This window comes from Anomaloglossus baeobatrachus, chromosome 2 (genome assembly GCF_048569485.1).
Source record: "Anomaloglossus baeobatrachus isolate aAnoBae1 chromosome 2, aAnoBae1.hap1, whole genome shotgun sequence".
NCBI lineage: Eukaryota > Metazoa > Chordata > Amphibia > Anura > Aromobatidae > Anomaloglossus > Anomaloglossus baeobatrachus.
This window is the reverse complement of record NC_134354.1, coordinates 485346972-485370788: the sequence shown is the minus strand read 5'-3', so window position 1 is coordinate 485370788 and position 23817 is coordinate 485346972. Positions and strand designations below refer to the sequence as shown.

General features: G+C 41.6%; 1 protein-coding gene across 3 annotated transcripts in view; it reads left to right on the top strand.

Moving 5' to 3' along the window:
* Positions 1-23817, top strand: part of SLC5A7 (solute carrier family 5 member 7) — a 67166-nt gene that overhangs the window by 22752 nt on the left and 20597 nt on the right. For 2 of the 3 annotated variants that reach the window (XM_075336451.1, XM_075336452.1), the window contains exons 5-6: positions 6040-6188; positions 22326-22469. In XM_075336451.1, coding sequence (XP_075192566.1) covers positions 6040-6188; positions 22326-22469 — 293 coding nt within the window. The remainder of the gene's footprint in view (positions 1-6039; positions 6189-22325; positions 22470-23817) is intronic. The other variant, XM_075336453.1, reaches the window with a different exon arrangement.

Sequence of the window (23817 nt, the reverse complement as noted above, 5' to 3'; positions counted from 1 at the left end):
GACAATGTCCATCACAGGCCTATAGGGGGTCCGGTCTGCAGCTGTTCCCGGGGTCTTCAGTACCAACCAATGGAATCCAAAGTGCACAACAAATATGTGCTCTCTGTTCCACAGCGTTCAAAGGCCTTTGGCCATGCTACTCACAGTTCTGTCAGCACAGGGATGATAGTCGGATGATAGTCTTCTGTACGGGTGTCGACTTTTAAGGAATAAGTCCACCGTTCTCCTCAGCAGGGAAAAGCTTCTTCTCACTCTCCAGGTCCCAGGGTAACGTCTCGGTCAGCAGCTGACCTCCACCTATGTCAGCAAGGTTCTCCAGAATTGTCTGAGCTCCTCACAGCAGGCCCAAACAGTCATTTCTCCTGTTTCCTGCATTTTAGAAAGCTCATCATAGCCATCCTGCCCCCTCTCCACCAGGACCCCACCATTTTCAGGCCAAAAACCTTTGGGTCTTCATGCCTTCTCAGCAGCTGATGAGTCACAGAGAGAGAGAGAACTTGTTAGATTTTTCAACACAGCTCACAGCATTTTCCACACTGTCACATATCTACTATTGATTGGACAACTCCTTCTTAGAATTAAGGCACTCCTGCAGATTTACCAGTTCTCTGAATGCTGACCTCTGTAGAGCCCCGCCCACACAGTTTTTTGTGTACTCTGTGCATAGGCAAAAATCTGCCAATCAGTGGTGAGGGCGGGATTATACAAAGTTCATGAATATGGGGATCAACATTGTTGCAAGTTTAGTAGTCCACTATTGATAATTTCTTGCTGCAAAAGCAAGCACTTCATACTTACCAGTTTCCGCGTGGCTATACACTGCTTCCGGGGCAGCTCACTGTACTTCCGGGGCTTCTCATTATTTTCATGCATATGCACTGCTTCCCCCGTCCACTGGCAGTCCCCAAGTCTCTGATTAGTTGCAGGGAGACAGCACCCCCAGCTTGTGTGACAGCGTATCTGATTGTTTTCAATCACGCACACTGTCTGCTTCTAGATTGGTGTAAAAATAAATAAATTAAAAAATTGGTGTAGGGTCCCCCATATTATGATACCCAGCCATGATATAACGGTGTATGAAAATAAGGAGAATCCCATGTAGCTTCTTTGTCCCTCCCAATTTTGATACCCAGCCATGATAAGGCCGATACCTGGGAGCTGGTATTCTCAGGCTGGGGAGGCCCATGGTTATTGGCCCCCGCCTGAAAATAGCAGTCCACAGTTGTCAAGATTGTTGCATCCATTAGATGCGACAATCCTGGAACTTTACCAGGCTCATCCCAATTGCCCTGGTGCGGTGGCAATCAGAGTAAAAATAGCAGCTCACAGCTGCCACTAAGCCATAGATTAGTAATATGAGGCATTTATTTACTAATCTGTAAGTGAAAATAAATAAATACAAACATTGAAAAAATCCTTTATTTGAAATATAATACAAAATTCCACCCTCTTTCACCCTTTATTAACCCCCAAAACACCCAGGTCGGATTAATCCACACAATTTCCCATGACAATTCCAGCTCTACTACATCTGAAGTGATAGCGCGGGTGCATAGAATATGACCGCCCACTGTGAGCTTCAGGCTGAGACTGAGCTGCAGCGATGAGCGGTGACATCACTCAGGTTACTTGTGCATTGCTGCGGCTCATTCTCTGCTGAAGCTCACTGTGGGCAGTCATATTATATGCCCAGCGCTGTCACTTCAGATGTAGCAGAGCAGGAATCGTAATGGGATCATGTATTGATTATGCTGAACCTGGGTGTTTTGGGAGTTAATAAAGAGGTGAAAGAGGGTGGTGTTTTTTTGCATTTTATTTTAAATAAAGGATTTTTTTGGTGCTTATAGTAATGGGGGGCAATCGGGATAAGCCGGGTAAAGATACAGGATTGTTGCATCTACTGAATCTGACAATCCTGAGTGGCTGCAGGCTGCTATTTTTAGGCTGGGGGAGGCCCATTAACCATGGGCCTCACCAGAGTGAGAATACCAGCCCCCAGCTGTTGACTTTATCATGGCTGTTTTTTAAAATTGTTTATTTAACTATTGAAAAAAAAAAAGCCTCTTTCGGTTCGTCTACATTTGATATACAGCCAAGATAAGCACATAACTGGGGGCTGCAGCCTGTAGCTATATGCTTTATCTGTGCTTGGTATCAAAACATGGGGGTCCCTACGCTATGTTTATAATTTATATATTTATTTTTACACCAATATAGACACAATGTATGTGATAGAAAGCAGTCAGACATGCTGCCACACAGGTCACAGGTGCTGTCTGACTGCAACCAATCAGAGATGAAGGGACTGCCAATGGGCGGGGGAAGCAGTGCATATGCATAAATATAATCAGCAGTCACAGAAGTAGAGTGAGAAGCACTGAAAGCAGTGTATAGCCACAAGAAGACTGGTAAGCATGAAGCCCTTGCTGCCATCCTCCTATCCCTTCTACCACCATTTTTAGTCACCTGAGAGTTATATGGGGACCAGCGTCCGGCCAGATATCCGGGATCAATACCAGGCCTGAACCAGCATTTCTTTTTAACCGGTATCTGCGGGTCCGCTCATCACTAGTCATGGCGTCATCACTCATCAGAGTTACACTTTGGCTAGAAAGAAAAAAGCAGAACCATTTTTCTTTTTCGGGACAAGCCCTATATTATTATGGCTGCAGCTCAGAAATTCAGCTTTTCCTTTAATGCTTTAGTTATAATATATAAATAATTTTAAAAGAAACGAGTTTTAGGCCACGTGCACATGCTGAGTATTAGGAGAATATTTTACCTCAGTATGTATAAGACAAAACCAGTAGAGTGGAACAATGAGAGGAAAAGTAAAAACACGAGCGCCACTTCTGCATTCTGCACTCCTGGGTTCAGCTTAGAAATACTGAGGTAAAAAACTTAGCAAAGATATGTAAGTGTGAGATAATAAGTCATCGGCCATCAAAATTCAAGTTTTGTATGTTTTTTCCAGTATTATTTTTAGACAAAGGGAAGCTGTCAGAATCTTCCAACCCACCCAGCCTCCAAACCATTTATATGACTATTTAGCACTTTAAAAAATAAAAGTTAATCCTTTTATGACTCCATATTGCAGCTCAAGTGGAAAAAAAAAATCATTTTTTGAAGTCCAGTATGGATCAGTGACAATGAACTTACATTTCCTCAGCCTTGCGCAGTATTCACTGTCTCCTTTAGTTGATTGACAGGCTGTTGTTTCTAATTACACAGCAAATGACCTGTCAATCAACCAGGGGAAGGTGGCACACAATATAAATGTGTTGGGGGCTAAATGTTTCTAACAGGCTAACAAATTTATTTTTAATTGTGAGAGGTATCATATTATTTGTATTGAATTTTATATACAGTGCTTTGCGAAAGTATTCGGCCCCTTTGAATTTTTCAACCCTTTCCCACATTTCAGGCTTCAAACATAAAGATAAAAAATGTTAATGTTGTGGTGAAGAATCAACAACAAGTGGGACATAATTGTAAAGTTGAGCGAAATGTATGGCTTATTTTAAACTTTTATAAAAAAATAATAAACTGAAAATTGGGGCGTGAAATATTATTCGGCCCCTTTCAGTTAATGCTTTGTAGCGCCACCTTTGGCTGCGATTACAGCTGCAAGTCACTTGGGGTATGTGTCTATCAGTTTTGCACATCGAGAAACTGAAACTCTTGCCCATTCATTCTTTGCAAACAGCTCGAGCTGAGTGAGGTTGGATGGAGAGCGTTTGTGAACAGCAGTTTTCAGCTCTTTCCACAGATTCTTGATTGGATTCAGGTCTGGACTTTTACTTGGGCATTCTAACACCTGGATATGTTTATTTGTAGATTTTGCTTTATGTTTTGGATCATTGTCTTGTTGGAAGACAAATCTCCGACACAGTCTCAGGTCTTTTGCAGACTCCAACAGGTTTTCTTCAAGAATGGTCCTGTATTTGGCTCCATCAATCTTCCCATCAATTTTAACAATCTTCCCTGTCCCTGCTGAAGAAAAGCAGGTCCAAACCATGATGCTGTCACCACCATGTTTGACAGTGGGGATGGTGTGTTGAGGGTGATGAGCTGTGGTGCTTTTATGCCAAACATATCGTTTGGCATTGTGCCCAAAAAGTTTGATTTTGGTTTCATCTGACCAGAGCACCTTCTTCCACACATTTGGTGTGTCTCCCAGGTGGCTTGTGGCAAACTTTAAATGACACTTTTTATGGATATCTTTGAGAAATGGCTTTCTTCTTGCCACACTTCCATAAAGGCCAGATTTGTGTCGTGCACGACTGATTGTTGTTCTATGGACAGACTCTCCCACCTCAGCTGTAGATCTCTGCAGTTCATCCAGAGTGATCATGGGCCTCTTGGCTGCATCTCTGATCAGTTTTCTCCTTGTTTGAGATGAAATTTTTGAGGGATGGCCGGGTCTTGGTAGAATTGCAGTGGTATGATACTCCTTCCATTTCAATATGATCGCTTGCTAAGTGCTTCTTGGGATATTTACTGTTCTCGAAATCTTTTTGTAACCAAATCCGTCTTTAAACTTCTCCACAACAGTATTACGGACCTGCCTGTTATGTTCCTTGGTCTTCATGATGCTCTCTGTGCTTTAAACAGAACACTGAGACTATCACAGAGCAGGTGCATTTAGACGGAGACTTGATTACACACAGGTGGCTTATATTTATCATCATCAGTCATTTAGGAGAACATTGGATCATTCAGAGATCCTCAATGAACTTCTGGAGTGACTTTGCTGCACTGAACGTAAAGGGGATGAATAATATTGTACGCCCCAATTTTTAGTTTATTCTTTTTTTACAAAAGTGTAAAATAAGCAATAAATTTCGTTCAACTTCACAATTGTGTCACATTTGTTCTTGATTCTTCACCATAACATTAACATTTTTATCTTTATGTTTGAAGCCTGAAATGTGGGAAAAGGTTGAAACATTCAAGGGGGCCGAATACTTTCGCAAGGCACGGTATATCTCTTTATCAAAATGCCAGATCACTATGGCTCAATACTTAATGCAATGTCACATTACAGACCAATAAAGTTTGGTCATGTACACGGGGCTACTAAATTATGTATTCCAAAATTGATGTGTGGGAGTAGGGAACCCTAATGTATTTATTGTATCATTTTAAAATGATTAGTCTGAGGCTCTATTCATGCTGGCATCATTTATAAGTGAGCCATGACAGCTACGCCAGAGCTGTTTGCAAATGATATAGACTAATCCTGACATACCTCCTTGTCATAATAGGCAATGTCAGGTTTCTATTGAAGTTCCTTCATTTTTAAAGAGAATCAGTTAGTTTATTTCACCCCCACACCCCTTTCCCCCCTCCCAAAACTATTTATATGTGCATGTAGCTCTTTCAAAGACAAATCTAGCAATGCTTTTACATGACCAGTTTGTTTCTCCATTACTGAGAAATCAGCATTTGAATTGATATGCAAATGAGACTGAAGAGGCATTGAAGATCTGAATCCTCTGTCACTCCAGCTCTATTTCTCACCCAGAGTCACCTCCTTCCAGAGCTGCCTGACTGATGGCTCCTTTGCCTGAGGTCACATCGCTTATAGGCATTCAGTCATGCAGGAGGAGGTGGAGCTGAGTGGGGAAGAGAACTGGAGTGACAGAGGTTTCAGATCTACAATTAGCTTATCATATCACACAGATTTCTCAGTAACTGAGGAACGGACTGGCCATGTAAAGGTATTGTTGGATTTGTCTTTGAAAGAGCTACATGTACATACAAATGGTTTAGGGCGTGAAATCACGTTGCTAGATTCTCTTTCATTGCAAGAAAAATGCTGCAGAATGCACCGCCATTGCCATATAAAAGGAACTGGCAGAAAGGTCAATGTGAACAGAGTCAAAGGTATGTGAACAAATGTTCACAGGTGACATGTATGCTATAGAATTAAAAGAAATTGAAGTCTGTACACCCTGGCTATTGAGCTTCGTTTGAGATATTAACATAATGAGATTTTAAGGAATTTATTGTGTGTTTTGTATATATTTCTCATAGGTGCCACCATAAGCGTTATAGTGGATATTGACATAAACATTTCAGTGATAGTGTCTGCCTTTATTGCTATTTTCTACACCCTTATTGGTGGCATGTATTCTGTTGCCTACACTGACGTTGTTCAGCTCTTCTGCATCTTTGTAGGATTGGTGAGTAAAAGTTAAAGCGAACATTATTACATTTTTCTTACTTATTTTAGTCACTTAACATTGAACTTTACCATTGTACATGCTGTGCATTTGAGTGTTGCATGTAATGTAGTCAATAATACCTTATGGTACAGAATTCAGCAATTGTATTTTTCAGTCCTAAACTAAACTCTAATTATAATTTATTTTACAAATAGGAATAAATAATATAATCCAATTGGAACAAATTATGCAGTCTTGTATAAGGTATTGAATGTTAATAAAGAATAATATATTTTGAAAGTGGTTTTACACTTTAAACAAAGTGGACCCCAAGCACATGTAATCATGGACATGTAAACTAACAAAGCCAGTTAGTCCTCACCCTTCCCTGGTCCAGTGCCAGTATATCATCCACGAGGCAAGGGGTTAAATTACTCGTCGCCGGGCCTGATGAAGTCAGGTCTGGGGATGTCACGGGTGGCCCTTTCGGCCCGGTTTCATGGCCCTGAGGTGTACAATAAAGGAAGGGGGTGGTGAAGGATGTAGGTGGAGGTTGATTTCATGACGCCACCTGCGGTATGCAGCCAGGGAATAGCCGCCACTGCTGTCGCTGTCCTCCAGGGCAGATGGTAGTAGCAGCTGAGGTGTTTCTGCTCCCAACAGGTGGAGCTGACCCTGGGGAGGATGATGAGGGGAGTAGTAATGGCGTGAGCTGAAGTGCGGGGTGGCGGCGCCTGGAATCATAGGCAGACACAGTCTTTGCGGATTCCAGGTGTTTTACTCACAGTTATGCCGCTCACCCGGGTAATACCGGACACCCACTGTGATGGGCGCCGTTGAACCCGGATTCTTTAGCAGTCAGAGCCATTACAGTGGTCGGTGGGCCCTTCCTCCTTGCGCTTGGTGTTGGATCCCCGTGGCCTGAAGCTCTTGAGGACCCTGGCTCTTGAAAAGTGTTTACTCCCTGCCCGTATGCAGGTGCTGTGGGTCCGTTGTGGGGTCTGCCTTGGAACACAACCTCAGATCGTATCTGCCACTGTGCTCCGGGAACTGTGGGGCCAGAGGGACATGCAATCCCCCAAGCCTGTAGATTTTGGTGGACAACTTGAAGTATAATACACCCTTGGATTCTGCACCCTGCACTGCGCCGGTCCCGAGGGAGCAATAAAGCTCTCCCCTCGGCGACCATATTCACTCCTGGGTCCCACCGGAGCCTCTGGTCAAACCCGACTGCTCTCTTCCTCTCCTAATGGAGAACTCTCTAACTGTTGTGTTTGCTCCTCACTCCCCCTGGTGGTGGCTCCTCCTGTCCCAGGTCCCACCACTAGTGGATTGGCGATCCCAAGTGTGGTGGTGTCCTAAAGACCCAACCACATTGGTGACCCCCTTTTGACCTGAACCTAGCCCAGTCCATGGTAAAGGAGGGCAACCTAGTCGTGTGTGTGAATTGGTGTGTTGTGGAGCTGGCACCGACCTCCTCTGGATCCGGGTTAAGCACTGCCCCCCCAAGTCAGGTGCAGCACCCCTCAGCGACCGGAGCCCCAGGGGATCCACATCAGCTCTCTGCTCTACACTGATTTTTGTGTCTAGGCTGCAGCGATGAAATCACATCATAATCACCGTTGTATCCAATCACTGAGCAATTGTCAAGGGCCCCTATATCAAAAAGGACCCTTAGCTGTTGTGAATACTGTCTGGTGGAGTTCCGCTCTTGGACTCCCCCCTGTGATCGCTGAGATTAGTGGTTAGATTCTGTTCCCCAGTTCTACACACCTTGTTTGCAGCTCAAATCTTGATTTTGGATATAGGTGTGTGCTGGCTGTTTATATCTGCCAGTTGTCTGAAATTCCAGAGACTATAGGAGTCTGTCTCTTGCCCCTCTGGCTTACCCGCTACCAAGCTAAGCTAAGTTCATGGTTTTGCTTCATACTTTTTGTGTGTTTTTTGCTTATGCTTCTGTGAATTATCTATGAAAGGTTTTTTTGTATCGTATCCTGTTTTGTTTGTGCCTTCAGATAAGGAAGATTTATCTTCCTAGTCAGTATTTGCTATTTATTTTAGCAAGGGTTAGTCAGCAGGGTAATTCCTAGTTTTTTCCTACAATTTCTCCAGAGTCTTGTACGGATTGGGAACGTGCGAGTATTAGATTACTCCTCCTTTTTTGCACATTCCGTGTAGGAAGTTTTGATAGTTTTTTTTTTCATATTGACTGCAAGAGTTTCCTATCCTGTTTTTTTGTATTTTGTATTTTGTATAGAGTGGCCTCTCTTTGCTCCATCTTGCTCCTACTGTGTATGTCTTTTCATCTTCGCTCACAGTCAGTACATGTGGGAGGCTGTCTATTTTCTTTGGGGAAATCTGTTCTGAGGCAAGATAGTTTCTTTTCACTTTCTGCCTTGTAGGTTATGTAGTCCTCCGGCAGGGTTTGAGGGATCTAGGATTGTCAGGTATGCTGCCCGGCTACTTCTACTGTGGTGTTAAATTCAGGGCTTGCGGTCGGTACGTTATTACCTACGACTCTGGTGGATTATGCTCATTGTAGTCATTGAACATCGGATCATAACACTTAAGCGGGCTTTACACGCTACGATATCGTTAATGATTTATCGTCGGAGTCACGGTGTTTGTGACGCACATCCAGCATCATTAACGAGATCGCAGTGTGTAACACTTAAGAGCGATCTTAAACGATCGCAAAAGAGGGCAAAATCGTTTGCCGTTGAGAGGTCGTCCTGAAACAAAAAATTGTTTTCAGGATATTAGCGATGTTGTTCCTTGTTCCTGTGGCAGCACACATCGCTATGTGTGACACCGCAGGAGCGAGGAACATCTCCTTACCTGCCTCCACCGGCTATGCGGAAGGAAGGAAGGAGGTGGGCGGGATGTTTACGTCCCGCTCATCTCCGCTAGCGAGATCGCAGCGTGTAAAGCCAGCTTTAGCCTTTACAAACAAGACTCTGCACTTATAATACCAGCCCTGTATTATATGTGCAATTTGCGATCGCAGAAGTGTAGAAGGATCTTTGGTAACATCATTCTTAAGTGATCAAAGATCTCTCAGATTACAGAAGTATGGAAGAGCCATTGTTTTGCATTGTGTGTGTGTGATTGTAACATACACTGTGTGTATGGTGTGCAATATGCAAAGAGTGTTTAAAATATGCAGTGTGTGTGCATATAACATGCAGTGTGTATTTGTAACATGCAGTCTGTCCATAAAATTTTGTGTGCAAAAATGAAGTGTATGTCTGTGCGTGTGCAATTGTGCTCAAACGTTTACGTACTCCGGGAGATTTATTTTTTTTTTTTTGCTTTCTTGGCCTTTTTTCAGAGAATATGAATGATAACACAAAATCTTTTTTTCCATTCATAGTTAGTGGTCAAGTGAAGCTATTTATTGTCAAACTACTCTGTTATCTCTTTTTAAATCATAATGAGAACCAAAACCCTCCAAATGACCCTGAACAAAAGTTCACATACCCCAGTTCTTAATACCGTGTATTGACCCCTCTAACATCTATGACAGCTTGAAGTCTTTTGTGGTAGCTGTTGATGAGGTTCTTTATTTTCTCAGATGGTAAAGCTGTAAATTATTCTTGGCAAAAAACCTCCAGTTCCTGTAAATTCCTGGGCTTTCTTGCATGAACTTTGCGCTTGAGTTCTCCCCAGAGTGGCTCAATGATATTGCAATCAGGAGACTTAGATGGCCACTCCAGAACCTTCACTTTGTTTTGCTATAGCCAATAATAGGTCGACTTGGCCTTGTGTTTTGGGTTGTTATCATGTTGGAACGTCCAAGTACATCCCATGCTCATTTTCCGGGCTGATGAGTTCAAATTTGCCTCCAGTATTTGCTGATAACGTGCTGTATTCATTTTTCCTTCAACTTTGACCAAGTTTCTTGTGCATTTGTAGGTCACACAGCCCTACATGATCAGCGATCCACCTCCGTGCTTTACAGTAGGAATGGTGTTCTTTTCATCATATGCCTTGTTGATACCTCTCCAAATGTAATGTTTATGGTTGTGACCAACGTAACAATGGTCTTTAAGGCAAAACAGTTAAATTTTGTTCTCATCACTCCAAATTACCTTGTTCCAGAAGTTTGGAAGCCTGTCTTTGTGCTGTGTGTAGGTGAGATACTTTGTGGCATATGAGCAGTAATAGCTTTCTTCTGGCGACTCGACCATACAGCCCATTGTCCTTCAAGTGCCTCCTTTTCCTGTAGATCCGTTGACAATTCTTTTGCTTTCAACATGATTCACAATCCAAAAACATCATGGGCTGGATAAAAGATGCAAGAATCTGTCTGGATCCCAGAAACTCACTCAGCTCTTATGCACACACAGTGATTACAAGCAAACAAGTCACAGGTGAGGATGTTACCTTTATTAGCTATTCAAACCCATTTGTGTCAACTTCTGTGCATGAAATCAGGCTAAAATCACCAGGATATGTGAACTTTTGATCAGGGTCATTTGAATGTTTTTGGTTGTCATTATGACTTAAAAAGAGAAAGCACAGTAGTTTGAAAACAAATGGATTCACCCAACCACTAACCTTGAGTGGAAAAAAAGTTTGTGTTATCATTCATATTCTCTGAAAAAAGGCCAAGAAAGCAAAAAATCTACCAGGGCATGTACATTTTTGAGCACGTGTGTGTGTGTGTGTGTCTGTGTGTGTGTGTGTGTGTGTGTGTGTGTGTGTGTGAGTGTGTGTGTAACATGAGGAGTGTATGTATAACATGTAGTATTTGTGTAAAATGCAGTGTGTAATACAGTGTTTCTGAGTCTGTAATATACAGCATTTGCGTGTGTGCCTATAGGAAACATGCAATCTGTGTGTGTGTGTAATATGCAGTGTATGTGTACCATGTCATGTGTATGTATGATATGCAGTGTGTGTATGTAACATGTGGTGTGTGTATGTAACATGTGGTGTGTGTGTATGTAACATATCGTATGTATGTGTACCATGTCATGTGATTATGTGTGTAGGATGCAGACTGGGTGTTTAACATGCAGTGTATGTGTAACATGCCATGTATGTATCTGTAACAGCCACATTTATACATACTGGCAGTGCAGATGAGCGTTCATACAGCTGAAACCAGTTTACATGCACTATCTAAAAAGACACATATGTATGTTTTTCTCACTATCTGGCATGAAATCAGAATAAAAAGCTGGAGGGCAAAAAGTGCAATAAGGTCTTTCCCAGTTTTAAGGAAAAAATAAAAGTTATAAGGGAATGTGCTCACCTTATTAGGTTGTGTCTCACACAACCAGAAGTAAAGCCTGTAACAGCTGCTTCAGAGTCCACGTGCTAAAGAAGCCAAAGATCACTCGTGAACACTGGAAATGCGTAACGATTACTGCACTGTTGAAGATACGACAAACATCAAGGAGAGGTATAATGCAAGGTGGTTTAAACCAACGCGTTTTGAAGTGTTACCCAACTCCTTCATCAGGAAATCCACCAGTATCATTCCAATCGTAAAGTACATGGCTATTTATTGAACAAGTTTTCCACTTTCAACAAAATGAATCCCAAATGCTTGCAGTTCTGTAAAGTAACAAAGTCAAATGCTACTCCTCCTCCCATGGTCCAACATTGGCTCTCTGCCACTGCTCCAGATTCTGTGTTTTGGAAACAGTAGTGACAACATGATCAGGGCCAATTTTGAAAAATAGTGACCGTGGCAAAAATTAAATGTGGGCCACAATTACTAACATATTGCATGATTAAACATTTAGGGTGCATTAATAAAAGCCAACTTCAAATCAGTAAACAAGCACTGTTTGGCTATATAACAGTTATGAGGATATTGTTTACTGGCCTTCTGATGAAGAATGATAATGACTAAATGATCACTAATGCAATCGTTCTGTTTCCGTACAGTATCAAAGTTTAAGCAGGACACATCCCATTCATACCTTGCTTTTTACTGCCGACAATGTTGATTTTTATTCCCACATAAATGAACTAATCATTGATTATTGAGCATCTTTCTCATTGTTGGGGGATGCAACATGGTTATGTCACGATACTGTTTGCACTCTGCTATGGCAAAGTTTTATCAGTCAACTTATCATGTTGTCTGCATTCCCAGTGGGAGGAGCTTTTCCTTCCATGCCTCGTTCCCAGGAGCTCACCACGTTATTAGTACGTCCCCTCCATCATCACACTGCCAGTTATAGATCAGCTCTGCAGTGTGCTCGGCTGGTTCCTGTAAGTGCTCTAGATTCTGTCCATTATCTCCCCCGACCCTTAATGACCTCCCCGACCTCCGTTCTGCCTGACCTCCCTGTCTCCCAGCTCGTGTTGTTTCTTATCTTCCGTGCCCCCCTCCTGCTTGTTGTCCTATCCCTGTGCCCACTCTTTCAGCTTGCTCTCCCTGTTACAGACTTTTGGCTTGTCATGGACCCTGACTCCACCTCCTCCCTTGTACTGCATTCCCTCTCTCGGCTCTGACCCGGTTAGTGTGACTCCTGTTAACCATTCACTTGCCTAGGATGCCGTGTGCCTGGGCTCCCTCTAGAGGTTGTTTTCGTTACAGACAGCTCTGGTTCTACAGTGTGGTGGATCTCATTACACACACTGTGTGCTGACTCCCCCTAGTGGTGACATCACAGGTTATACCTACAGTCGAAACCAGAAGTTTACATACACTTTCCAAAAAGACATATGCATGTTTTTCCTACTATCTGACATGAAATCATAGTAAACCTTTTCCATTTTAGGTCAATTAGGAACCAAAATTACTTATATTTGCCAAATGCCAGAATAATGAGAGAGTTAAGGCACTTTTATTACTTTCTCCAAAGTCAAAGGTTTACATACATTTCATTAGCATTTGGTACCATTGCCCTTACACTGTATGACTTCCTCAAACGTTTTGGATATTCTCCCAGAAGCTTCTCACAATAGTTGGTAGGAATTTGGGCCCATTCCACCTGACAAAACTGGTGTAACTGAGCCATGTTTGTAGGTCGCCTTGCTCGCCTCATTGTTCATTTGGAAGTCCCATTTCCGCCCAAGCTTTAAGTTCCTGGCTGATGTCTTCTTGCGTTGCTTCAGTATTGCCACATAATCTTCTTTCCTCATGATGCCATCTATTTTGTGAAGTGTACCAGACCCTTCTGCTGCAAAACAACCCCACAACATAATGCTGCCCCCATGTTCCACAGTTGGGATGGTGTTCTTAGGCTTCAAAACTTCTCCATTTTTCCTCCAAACGTAATTATCGTCATTAAGGCCAAACAGTTAAACTTTAGTTTCGTCAGACCACAGGACATGTCTCCAAAAATTAAGGTCTATGTTCCTGTGTGCATTTGACATCATTAATCTGAATTATTTTATGTTTCTTTTGGAGTAATGGCTTGTTCCTGACAGAGTGGCCTTTCAGGCCATGTTGAGACAATACTCAATTCACTGTAAATAATGACACAATCTTATCACCTTCCACCAGCATCTTCATAAGGCTTTTTGCTTTCGTTCTTGGGTTGATATGTACATCCCTATCAAAGCACGTTCATCTCTGGTACACAGAATCCGTCTCCTTCCTGAGCGGTATGATAGCTGGACATTCTCATCTTGCTTATACCTGCATATAATTGTTTGTACAGATGAACAAAACATCTCTTCCTGCGATCAAGGTTGATTTCATTTGACTTTCCCATGAAGCTACTCAAAAAAGCAGTGTGTTTCAGGTGTGCATTAAAAATACATCCACAGGTGTGTCTCCAATTAACTCAGATGTTGACAATAAACCTATAATAAGCTTCCAAAAATATGACATCATCATATAGGCTGTCCATATCGTTTAATGGCATAGTACTCTTAAAGTATGTAAACGTTTGACTTTGCAGAAAGTAATAAAATGTGTTCAAACATTCTCTCTCCTTCATTATTCTAGCATTTGGTAAATGTAAATAATTTTGGTAATCTTAATTGACATGAAACAGGAAAGATTTATTCTGATTTCATGTCAGATAGAGAGAAAAACGTGCATATGTGTCTTTCTAGATAATGTATGTAAACTTCTGGTTTCAATAGTAAATAGCAAGTATACAAGTAACTGTATTTATCTGTACATGCACAAAAATTGGTTAATTACATTGTTTCCAGGGACTGACATACTGCCTGAGCAAATATCAAAAAACTGACCAGCACCTCCAAGAATGAGACACGTGTGAACAGGTGCACGCTGAGATGACTAGTCAGTGTAACCAAAAAATACAGCTGTACTTTGTAATGCTATAATATGTAAACATTGAAATTGCATTATTTCTATAAAACTATGTTAAAAAAAAACAAGGTACTTAGCACACAAATTGCCCAGTTCATGAGAACCCAACAGCCAGTGACAAGGTGTACCCCTTTGTTGGAGCTTTAACATTATATTCCCCTACCCAGTCTGAAAGCCTCCTTTTTATGGGCAAATAGGATCCACCTCTAATTAAAAACACTCTAGGCTGATGGGAAGAGTGTTCAGTCAGATGGGAGTGAACTCCAAATATAAAAAAAACTGCTCAGCACCTCCAAAAATAACACAAGGGTGAACAGGTGCAAGCCGAGACGACTAGTTAATGTAACCAAAAAATATAGCTGCCCTCCGAAATGCTATATGTAAACATTGAATATGTGAAATTGGAATTGCATTACTGCTATAGAAACTAAAAGATGAGGTACTTAGCATACAAATTGGTGCACAATTCTTTTTTTCTTGTATATTGCCTGAAAAGTCAGTTCAGTGCCACAAATCCCTTGGGGAAAGAAAAACCAAGTCAGGAAGCTGATCTGTAATGCTCTAACCAAAACAATTGTAGCATCTTACTGTGCTCAATTGATTCTTATACTGCATGTTTAATTCATACTAAACTTCATCTTGTATTTACTTTTTGCCATGATTGAAACTCAGAATCTGTGTCATGGAAGGAAGAAACAATAACAGTGAGCCACAGGTTACAGTGTTGTGTATGCGATAAAGTTCTCTACCTAAAAACCTAGCATATATAAATATATCTCTATACAGTGGGGGAAATAAATATTTGATCCTGTGCTGATTTTGTAAGTTTGCCCACTGACAAAGACAGGAACAGTCTATAATTTTAAGGGTAGGTTAATTTTAACAGTGAGAGATAAAATATCAGAAATAAAATCCAGAAAATCACATTGTACAAATTATATACATTTATTTGCATTTTGCAGAGAGAAATAAGTATTTGGTACCCTACCAACTATTAAGAGTTCAGGCTCCTACAGATCAGTTAGATGCTACTAATCAACTCGTTACCTGCATTAAAGACAGCTGTCTTAAATTGTCATCTGTATTAACCCCTTCACCCCCGGCCACTAAAACACCCTAATGACCGGGCCATTTTTTTGCAATTCTGACCAGTGTCACTTCAACAGGTTATAACTTGTATGGAACGCTTCAACGGATCCTGGCAATTCTGACATTGTTTTTTCGTGACATATTGTACTTCATGATAGTGGTAAATTTAGGCTGATATTTTTTGCGTTTATTTGTGAAAATTTCAAAAATTTAGAAAATTTTGCAATTTTTAAACTTTGAAATTTTATGCATATAAATCTGAGAGATATGTCAGGCAAAATAGTTGCTAAATAACATTTCCCACTTGTCTACTTTATACCAGTGCAATTTTCGAAAAAAAAATATTTTGTTAGGAAGTTAGAAGGGGTAAAAGTTCATCAGCAATTTCTCATTTTTCCATCAAAATTTACAAAACCATTTTTTTTAGGGACCACGTCACATTTGAAGTGACTTTGAGAGGCCTAAGGGACAGAAAATATCCAAAAGTGACACCATTCTAAAAACTGCACCCCTCACACTGCTCAAAACTAAATCTAAGAAGTTTATTAACCCTTTAGGTGCTTCACAGGAACCAAAGCCATGTGGAAGGAAAAAATGAAAATTTTACTTTTTTACACAAAAATGGTATTTTAGCCATAAAACTTTACCCTTTCACAAGGGAGAAAAGAGAAAGTGCACCATACAATTTATTGTGCAATTTCTCCTGAGTACGCTGATACCTCATATGTGATAAAAATCAATTGTTTGGGCGCACGGCAGAGCTCGGAAGGTAAGGCGCGAAATTCAAATTTTTAAACACAAAATTAGCTGGACTCATTAGCGGACACCATGTCGGGTTTGGAAACCCCTTGAGGTGCCTAAACAATGGAGCTCCCCCACAAGTGACCCCATTTTGGAAACTAGACCCCTCAAGGAATTTATCTAGATGTATATTGAGCACTTTGAACCCCTGGGGGCTTCACAGAAGTTTATAACTTTGAGCCGCGAAAAGACAAAAACATTTTTTTACCACAAAACTGTTGCTTCAACCAGTTAGCTTATTTTTACAAGGGTATCAGGAAAAAATGCACCATGAAATTTATTGTACATTTTCTCCTGAGTACAACAATACCCTATATGTGGTAAAAATCAATTGTTTGGGCGCACAGCAGGGCTCTGAAGGGATGAGCACCATTCGAATTTTTGAACGCAAAATTAGCTGGACTCATTAGCAGACGCCATGTCGAGTTTGGAGACCCCTTGAGGTGCCTAAACAATGGAGCTCCCCCACAAGTGACCCCATTTTGGAATCTAGACCACTCAAGGAATTTATCTAGATGTTTGGTGAGCACCTTGTACCCCCAGGGGCTCCACAGAAGTTGGTAACGTTGAGCCGTGAAAATTATTTTTTTTTTTTTACCACAAAATTTTTTCTTCAACCAGGTAGCTTTTTTTTTCCAAGGGTATCAGGAAAAAATGCACAATAAAATGTATTGTTCAATTTGTCCTGAGTATGCAGATACCTAATATGTGGTGGAAATCAATTGTTTGGGCGCACGGCAGGGCTTGGAAGAGAAGGAGTGCTATTTGACTTTTCAAATGCACAGACGCCGTGCATCACTGATCGGCCGCTGCAGAACGCACGGACGGATGAGATACAAAAAGATGTAAAAAGGGACAGGGGATACACAAAGAAAAAGTTATACTCACAGTACCGAGATGATTAGCAGGAGGATCACTGACCAGAGGAACTGCAGGAGGAATAGAAGGCAGCAAGTGGACAGCTTCTTACAGGCATGAAGTTGGACAGCTTATGTTTGAAGACGAAGGAAGGACCCAGGAAGAACCCAGCGATGGAGGCAGATGTGAGATGAAGATCTCGGATGACCCGGTGACCGTAGGTAGGGGACGTCAGAGAGGGATAGCAGATGGACAGGGGGGAGGGGGAGACCGGAGAAGCAGAGGCAGAAGAATGGGAGCAGAATAGAGATTGCGGGGGGGTAGATCGTGGGGGGGGCACATCGGCATGGGGACACATCTGCACGGGCAGGGGCATCACGAAAGCGCACAGGGGCATCACAGGAGCATGCAGGGGCATCACAGGAGCGCACAATACTCACAGGGGGAGCAGGAGCGTCAACCAGAAAGCAGCAGCAAAGACAGCAGCTGCGGTGTTGTACTACAAGTACCAGCCAGTTCACGCCACAGACATGCTGGGGGAGGGCTCCCCAAGCCAACACAAGCCTATGGAGGGCGGTCACCTCCAGATCAGACTGCACGCTGATTGGAGCGATTGCGCGTCATAGCCCGATCACTCCAATCAGCGCTGCAGGGGCTGTTAGGCGCCATGTTTGATCTCCTGCTATGACCTTCTGCAGCTGCTGCAGCATCTCAAAGCAGGATCTCACAGGATCGCACTGATTCAGGCATTGTTTTAGCCGAAACCACTGCGATCAATGTGGTTGGCGGTTCAGATTTGAACAGCCAATCACAACGATCGTCGTGGGGGCTGGCAATGCTACCGCCCCTGGGGTCAAGCAAAGGTACCCTGCTGTAAGAAACAGCAGTGGACATCATTTGAAAGCCGTAGCTATGGCTGCGTCAATCAAATGAACTTTAGGCAGTAAAGTTACGTCCCTATTCGTTAAGTCACGTAAAACTAGGACTTTACTTTACTGCCCGCGGTCGTGAAGGGGTTGAGCAGTATATATATATATATATATATATATATATATATATATGTATATATATATTTAGTTGTTGAATTGCTGTTCACAGACACTCTTCATCCAATGTCAATGAGCTAAAGCTATTTTTCAAAGAAGAGTGGCCAAAAATATACCCCCAAATGACTGCTTGCCTCAGTAATTGCTGCAAAGGGTCATCCTACAAGTAAAGATGAGCGGACCCATGGAAGTTCGGTTCGGCGGTTTCAGACTTTAGATAAAGTTTGGTTGGGTCTCCATCCACATGCAGGCAACCATAAACAGTTCACTTCTGGGGGAAAGTGGGAGTACTTTCCATTTTTTTTTTGTTTGATGTGAGCCAAACACTGCAAGCCACTCGCACTGAGCATTCCCAAGCAAAGCAATGCTTGCGCGAGTGTTTTTTATACGCAAAGCACCCGAACTCTGTTTTGTTTTTTTTGTAAGGTCTGTGTTTTGAATGAACACCGAACCTCAGGTCCACGCATCTCTACCTGCAAGGTATTGACTCAGGGGGCAGAATACAATTTTCAGATTCATACAGTATATTTAAATTATAAGGCTCTGTTCACAATAGAAAAAGGATTTTTCTCAAGAAATTTCTTGAGAGTCTGAAAGATTAGCGCACTTGCGGTCAAAAAACGCACCAATAATGCACCGAAAACTGCATACGTTTTTACCGCGTTTTTGATGCGGTTTTTCCGCAGGTTGATCCCTGCATTTTTTTACCATTATCTATGGCAAAAAAACGCAGGTACCTGCAGAAAAAAATTGACAAGCACATTCTTTTTCTCAAGAAATTATGCAGAAAGAATATTCTTGCCAAAAAAAACGCAGTGTGCGCACAGCTATTTTTTTTCCCATAAGTTTTGCTGGGGAATGTCTGCAGAAAGGTTATAACCATTTTCTCAAGAAATTTTTGCAGCAAAAACGCACAAAATAATGCGGGTAAAAACGCAGTGTGTGAACAAGGCCTGCATTTTTTAGTAAACTATTTGTAAAAAAAAAACATCCCAAAGTAGTAACTACATAGATATTTGATATCTACATAATCACAACAACTCATACAAAACAGGAAACATCTTTTCAACCAATAAAAAGGTTAATTTAGCTGAAATCCTAACCTATGAGTATGTCAAAATGGTGCCCAAAAACACAGCTCACATACTGTATATGCTTCCAAACAAACAAAAAAAAGTTATAGCAAATTCCAAGTGAAAAGGAGTAAATTTCAGCCTACAATAGCCATGTGATCCAAACCACCTAGGGTGCATGGATGAAGAAAAGGGTCGGTACACCCCTGCAGAAGTCAGTCTGAATAAGGGTAAGTGGTAATCCAGCACCCGTAGTCCAGTCTTCAGTGAAAATTAAAACATCCTTTATTCACAAAACTCATATCAGTAAGGGTTTCTATGACGTGAAATGCGTAAGACCATTCTGATTTTAAACATGTATGTTTTTAACATGTTTTGTGAATAAAGGATGTCTTAATTTTCACTGAAGACTGGACTACGGGTGCTGGATTACCACTAAAGGGCACTTTAGATGCTGCGATATCGCTATTGATATCGCTAGCGAGCATACCCGCCCAGGTCGGTTGTGCGTCACGGACAAATCGCTGCCCGTGGTGCACATCACTTACACCCGTCACACGGACTTAGCTTCCCTGTGACGTCGCTGTGGCTGGCGAACCGCCTCCTTTCTAAGTGGGCGGTTTGTGCGGCGTCACAGTGACGTCACATGGCAGCCATCCAATACAAGCGGAGGGGCGGAGATGAGCGGGCGGAATATCCCGCCCACCTCCTTCCTTCCTCATTGCTGGTGGACGCAGGTAAGGAGATGTTTGTCGTTCCTGCGGTGTCACACATAGCGATGTGTGATGCCGCAGGAACGACGAACAACCAGCGGCATGTACCACCAACGATATTATGAAAAGGAGCGACGTGTCAACGATCAACGATTTTTGACGTTTTTGCGATCGTTGATCGTCGCTCCTAGCTGTCACACGCTGCAATTTCGCTAACGACGCCAGATGTGCGTCACAAACACTGTGACCCCGACGATATATCATTAGCGATGTCGCAGCGTGTAAAGCACCCTTTACTCTTATTTAGCCAAAAAAAAGTTATAACTATGAATGTGGAAGTTCTTCTCACTCTCAGAATAAAAAATAAAAATAAAAAATAAAATTTCTATCAGTAAAAGGATTTAATTATTATATATTCATACAGTTAGGTCCAGAAATACTTGGACAGTGACACAATTTTCGCGAGTTGGGCTCTGCATGCCACCACATTGGATTTGAAATGAAACCTCTACAACAGAATTCAAGTGCAGATTGTAACGTTTAATTTGAAGGTTTGAACAAAAATATCTGATAGAAATTGTAGGAATTGTACACATTTCTTTACAAACACTCCACATTTTAGGAGGTCAAAAGTAATTGGACAAATAAATCAAACCCCAAAAAAATATTTTTATTTTCAATATTTTGTTGCGAATCCTTTGGAGGCAATCACTGCCTTAAGTCTGGAACCCATGGACATCACCAAACGCTGGGTTTCCTCCTTATTAATGCTTTTCCAGGCCTTTACAGCCGCAGCCTTCAGGTCTTGCTTGTTTGTGGGTCTTTCCGTCTTAAGTCTGGATTTGAGCAAGTGAAATGCATGCTCAATTGGGTTAAGATCTGGTGATTGACTTGGCCATTGCAGAATGTTCCACTTTTTTGCACTCATGAACTCCTGGGTAGCTTTGGCTGTATGTTTGGGGTCATTGTCCATCTATACTATGAAGCGCCGTCTGATCAACTTTGCAGCATTTGGCTGAATCTGGGCTGAAAGTATATCCCGGTACACTTCAGAATTCATCCGGCTACTCTTGTCTGCTGTTATGTCATCAATAAACACAAGTGACCCAGTGCCATTGAAAGCCATGCATGCCCATGCCATCACGTTGCCTCCACCATGTTTTACAGAGGATGTGGTGTGCCTTGGATCATGTGCCGTTCCCTTTCTTCTCCAAACTTTTTTCTTCCCATCATTCTGGTACAGGTTGATCTTGGTCTCATCTGTCCATAGAATACTTTTCCAGAACTGAGCTGGCTTCATGAGGTGTTTTTCAGCAAATTTAACTCTGGCCTGTCTATTTTTGGAATTGATGAATGGTTTGCATCTAGATGTGAACCCTTTGTATTTACTTTCATGGAGTCTTCTCTTTACTGTTGACTTAGAGACAGATACACCTACTTCACTGAGAGTGTTCTGGACTTCAGTTGATGTTGTGAACGGGTTCTTCTTCACCAAAGAAAGTATGCTGCGATCATCCACCACTGTTGTCATCCGTGGACGCCCAGGCCTTTTTGAGTTCCCAAGCTCACCAGTCAATTCCTTTTTTCTCAGAATGTACCCGACTGTTGATTTTGCTACTCCAAGCATGTCTGCTATCTCTCTGATGGATTTTTTCTTTTTTTTCAGCCTCAGGATGTTCTGCTTCACCTCAATTGAGAGTTCCTTAGACCGCATGTTGTCTGGTCACAGCAACAGCTTCCAAATGCAAAACCACACACCTGTAATCAACCCCAGACCTTTTAACTACTTCATTGATTACAGGTTAACGAGGGAGACGCCTTCAGAGTTAATTGCAGCCCTTAGAGTCCTTTGTCCAATTACTTTTGGTCCCTTGAAAAAGAGGAGGCTATGCATTACAGAGCTATGATTCCTAAACCCTTTCTCCGATTTGGATGTGAAAACTCTCATATTGCAGCTGGGAGTGTGCACTTTCAGCCCATATTATATATATAATTGTATTTCTGAACATGTTTTTGTAAACAGCTAAAATAACAAAACTTGTGTCACTGTCCAAATATTTCTGGACCTAACTGTATATGCATGTGCTAATAAATATGATGAGAGGGGTGCACAGACTTATGTTCAGCAGCAGGGCCCTTAATTGTCAGTGTCCACCGCTGTTCCTGTTATTCTACCATTTAGCTCATTTTCAATTACTGTGATTGCAAGACATGTCCCTGTCACACGACATCACATAAATTGAATTACCTTTTGTTTTTACTGTGAAAAATAGCAATGTATAAGACCCGCGTTGTTTCAGACATACTGGCTCTTTGTGTTGCAGTGGATCAGTGTACCTTTTGCAATGACTCATCCCGCGGTTACAGACATCACACTGACAGCTGTAGAAGAAGTCTACAAGGAGCCGTGGCTGGGCAGCATAAGAAAGGAAGATGCCTGGTCTTGGATTGACAGTTTCTTGCTTCTGGTAAACAATACTTTTCTTGAAATCTTTCTTTTGATTGATTGTAAAACTCGTGTGAAAAGGCCATAGTATGAGACGAGCAGACTTAGGGTCAGGATGACTACTGTATTAGAATATCCAAGTTCCTCAATCTCACATTTAGCATCTCCGATATTCTGGCTCTAATATTTCAAGGCTGAAAATGAATGTTTCTCACATATAAATATCTCAATTAGCTGAAACATTTACATTACATTTTTGTAAATTATTTTTGCAACTCTTTTCAAAATCTGTCTAAAGTTCCTTCTAAAAACAGTGCCATTTTGCTACATTTTATGCATTTTTTTTTCTGTTGCTGCAAAAGTAAAAGAACAACTGCTACATACACCTGAGAGATTGGCAGGAATCCAGATGCAAAATATTGAGCTATTTCACGTTTCTGCTTAAAATCTTTCTTTTGTGAACTTACAGAACTTTTCTTTTTATTTATTTATTTTTTTCTTCCTAAGGTTCGACAAGAGGTTTTTTTTTAGGAGAAAACTATGAAATGGTATTTAATAATGTACAAACATGTTTTGAGTTTCTAACTACTGTCACATACTTACCTGTCACAAAGTGTCCTGTATCCCTGCTGTCTGCCGCCTACTGTTCTGACTTTGCAGATGACAGTCTAAAGGCCCCGTCACACACAGAGATAAATCTTTGGCAGATCTGTGGTTGCAGTGAAATCATGGACATATTGTTCCATTTGCACACAGTCACAAACCTGGCACTGATTGTCCACAATTTCACTTCAACCACAGATGTGCAGCAGATTTATCTCTATGTGTGACAGGGCCTTTACCTCTCATTTCTTTGATCAATCATCCTGTTGGTTAGCATGCCTAGTGTCCAGCCAAGCACCCATAAGATCCCCCACTGGCTGAGTGATGGTGTTGCTGCCCAGCCATTTAGTTAGTTGTTTTGCATTATGTATATTGTGTTTTGCCAGTCTTCAGACCAATGATAGCACAGATTCACTAGCCACATGGGGAGTACAAGTCTTATTTAAATCCCCATATGACACGTCCTTGGTTATGTCTTGCTGACCTGACAGCGTTAATGACATTTGAATCTGTCATCCCCACCACTCCACTACTCTTCACTACTGATCCAGCTTGTTGACCATTCTATTTAGTCTCACATACTTCTCAAAATGTATCAATAGTTGGTATATAAGTATAACTGTAATTCACAGCAAAAAAACCAAACCCATAGATGCATATGTCAAAACCAGACATTCCATAAAAACTTACTACACCACTCAAACTCTGGGCATGAATTCTATCTAGCGAAGTCAGCTTGTTAAAAAAATAATGTTTAAAAAATAGGC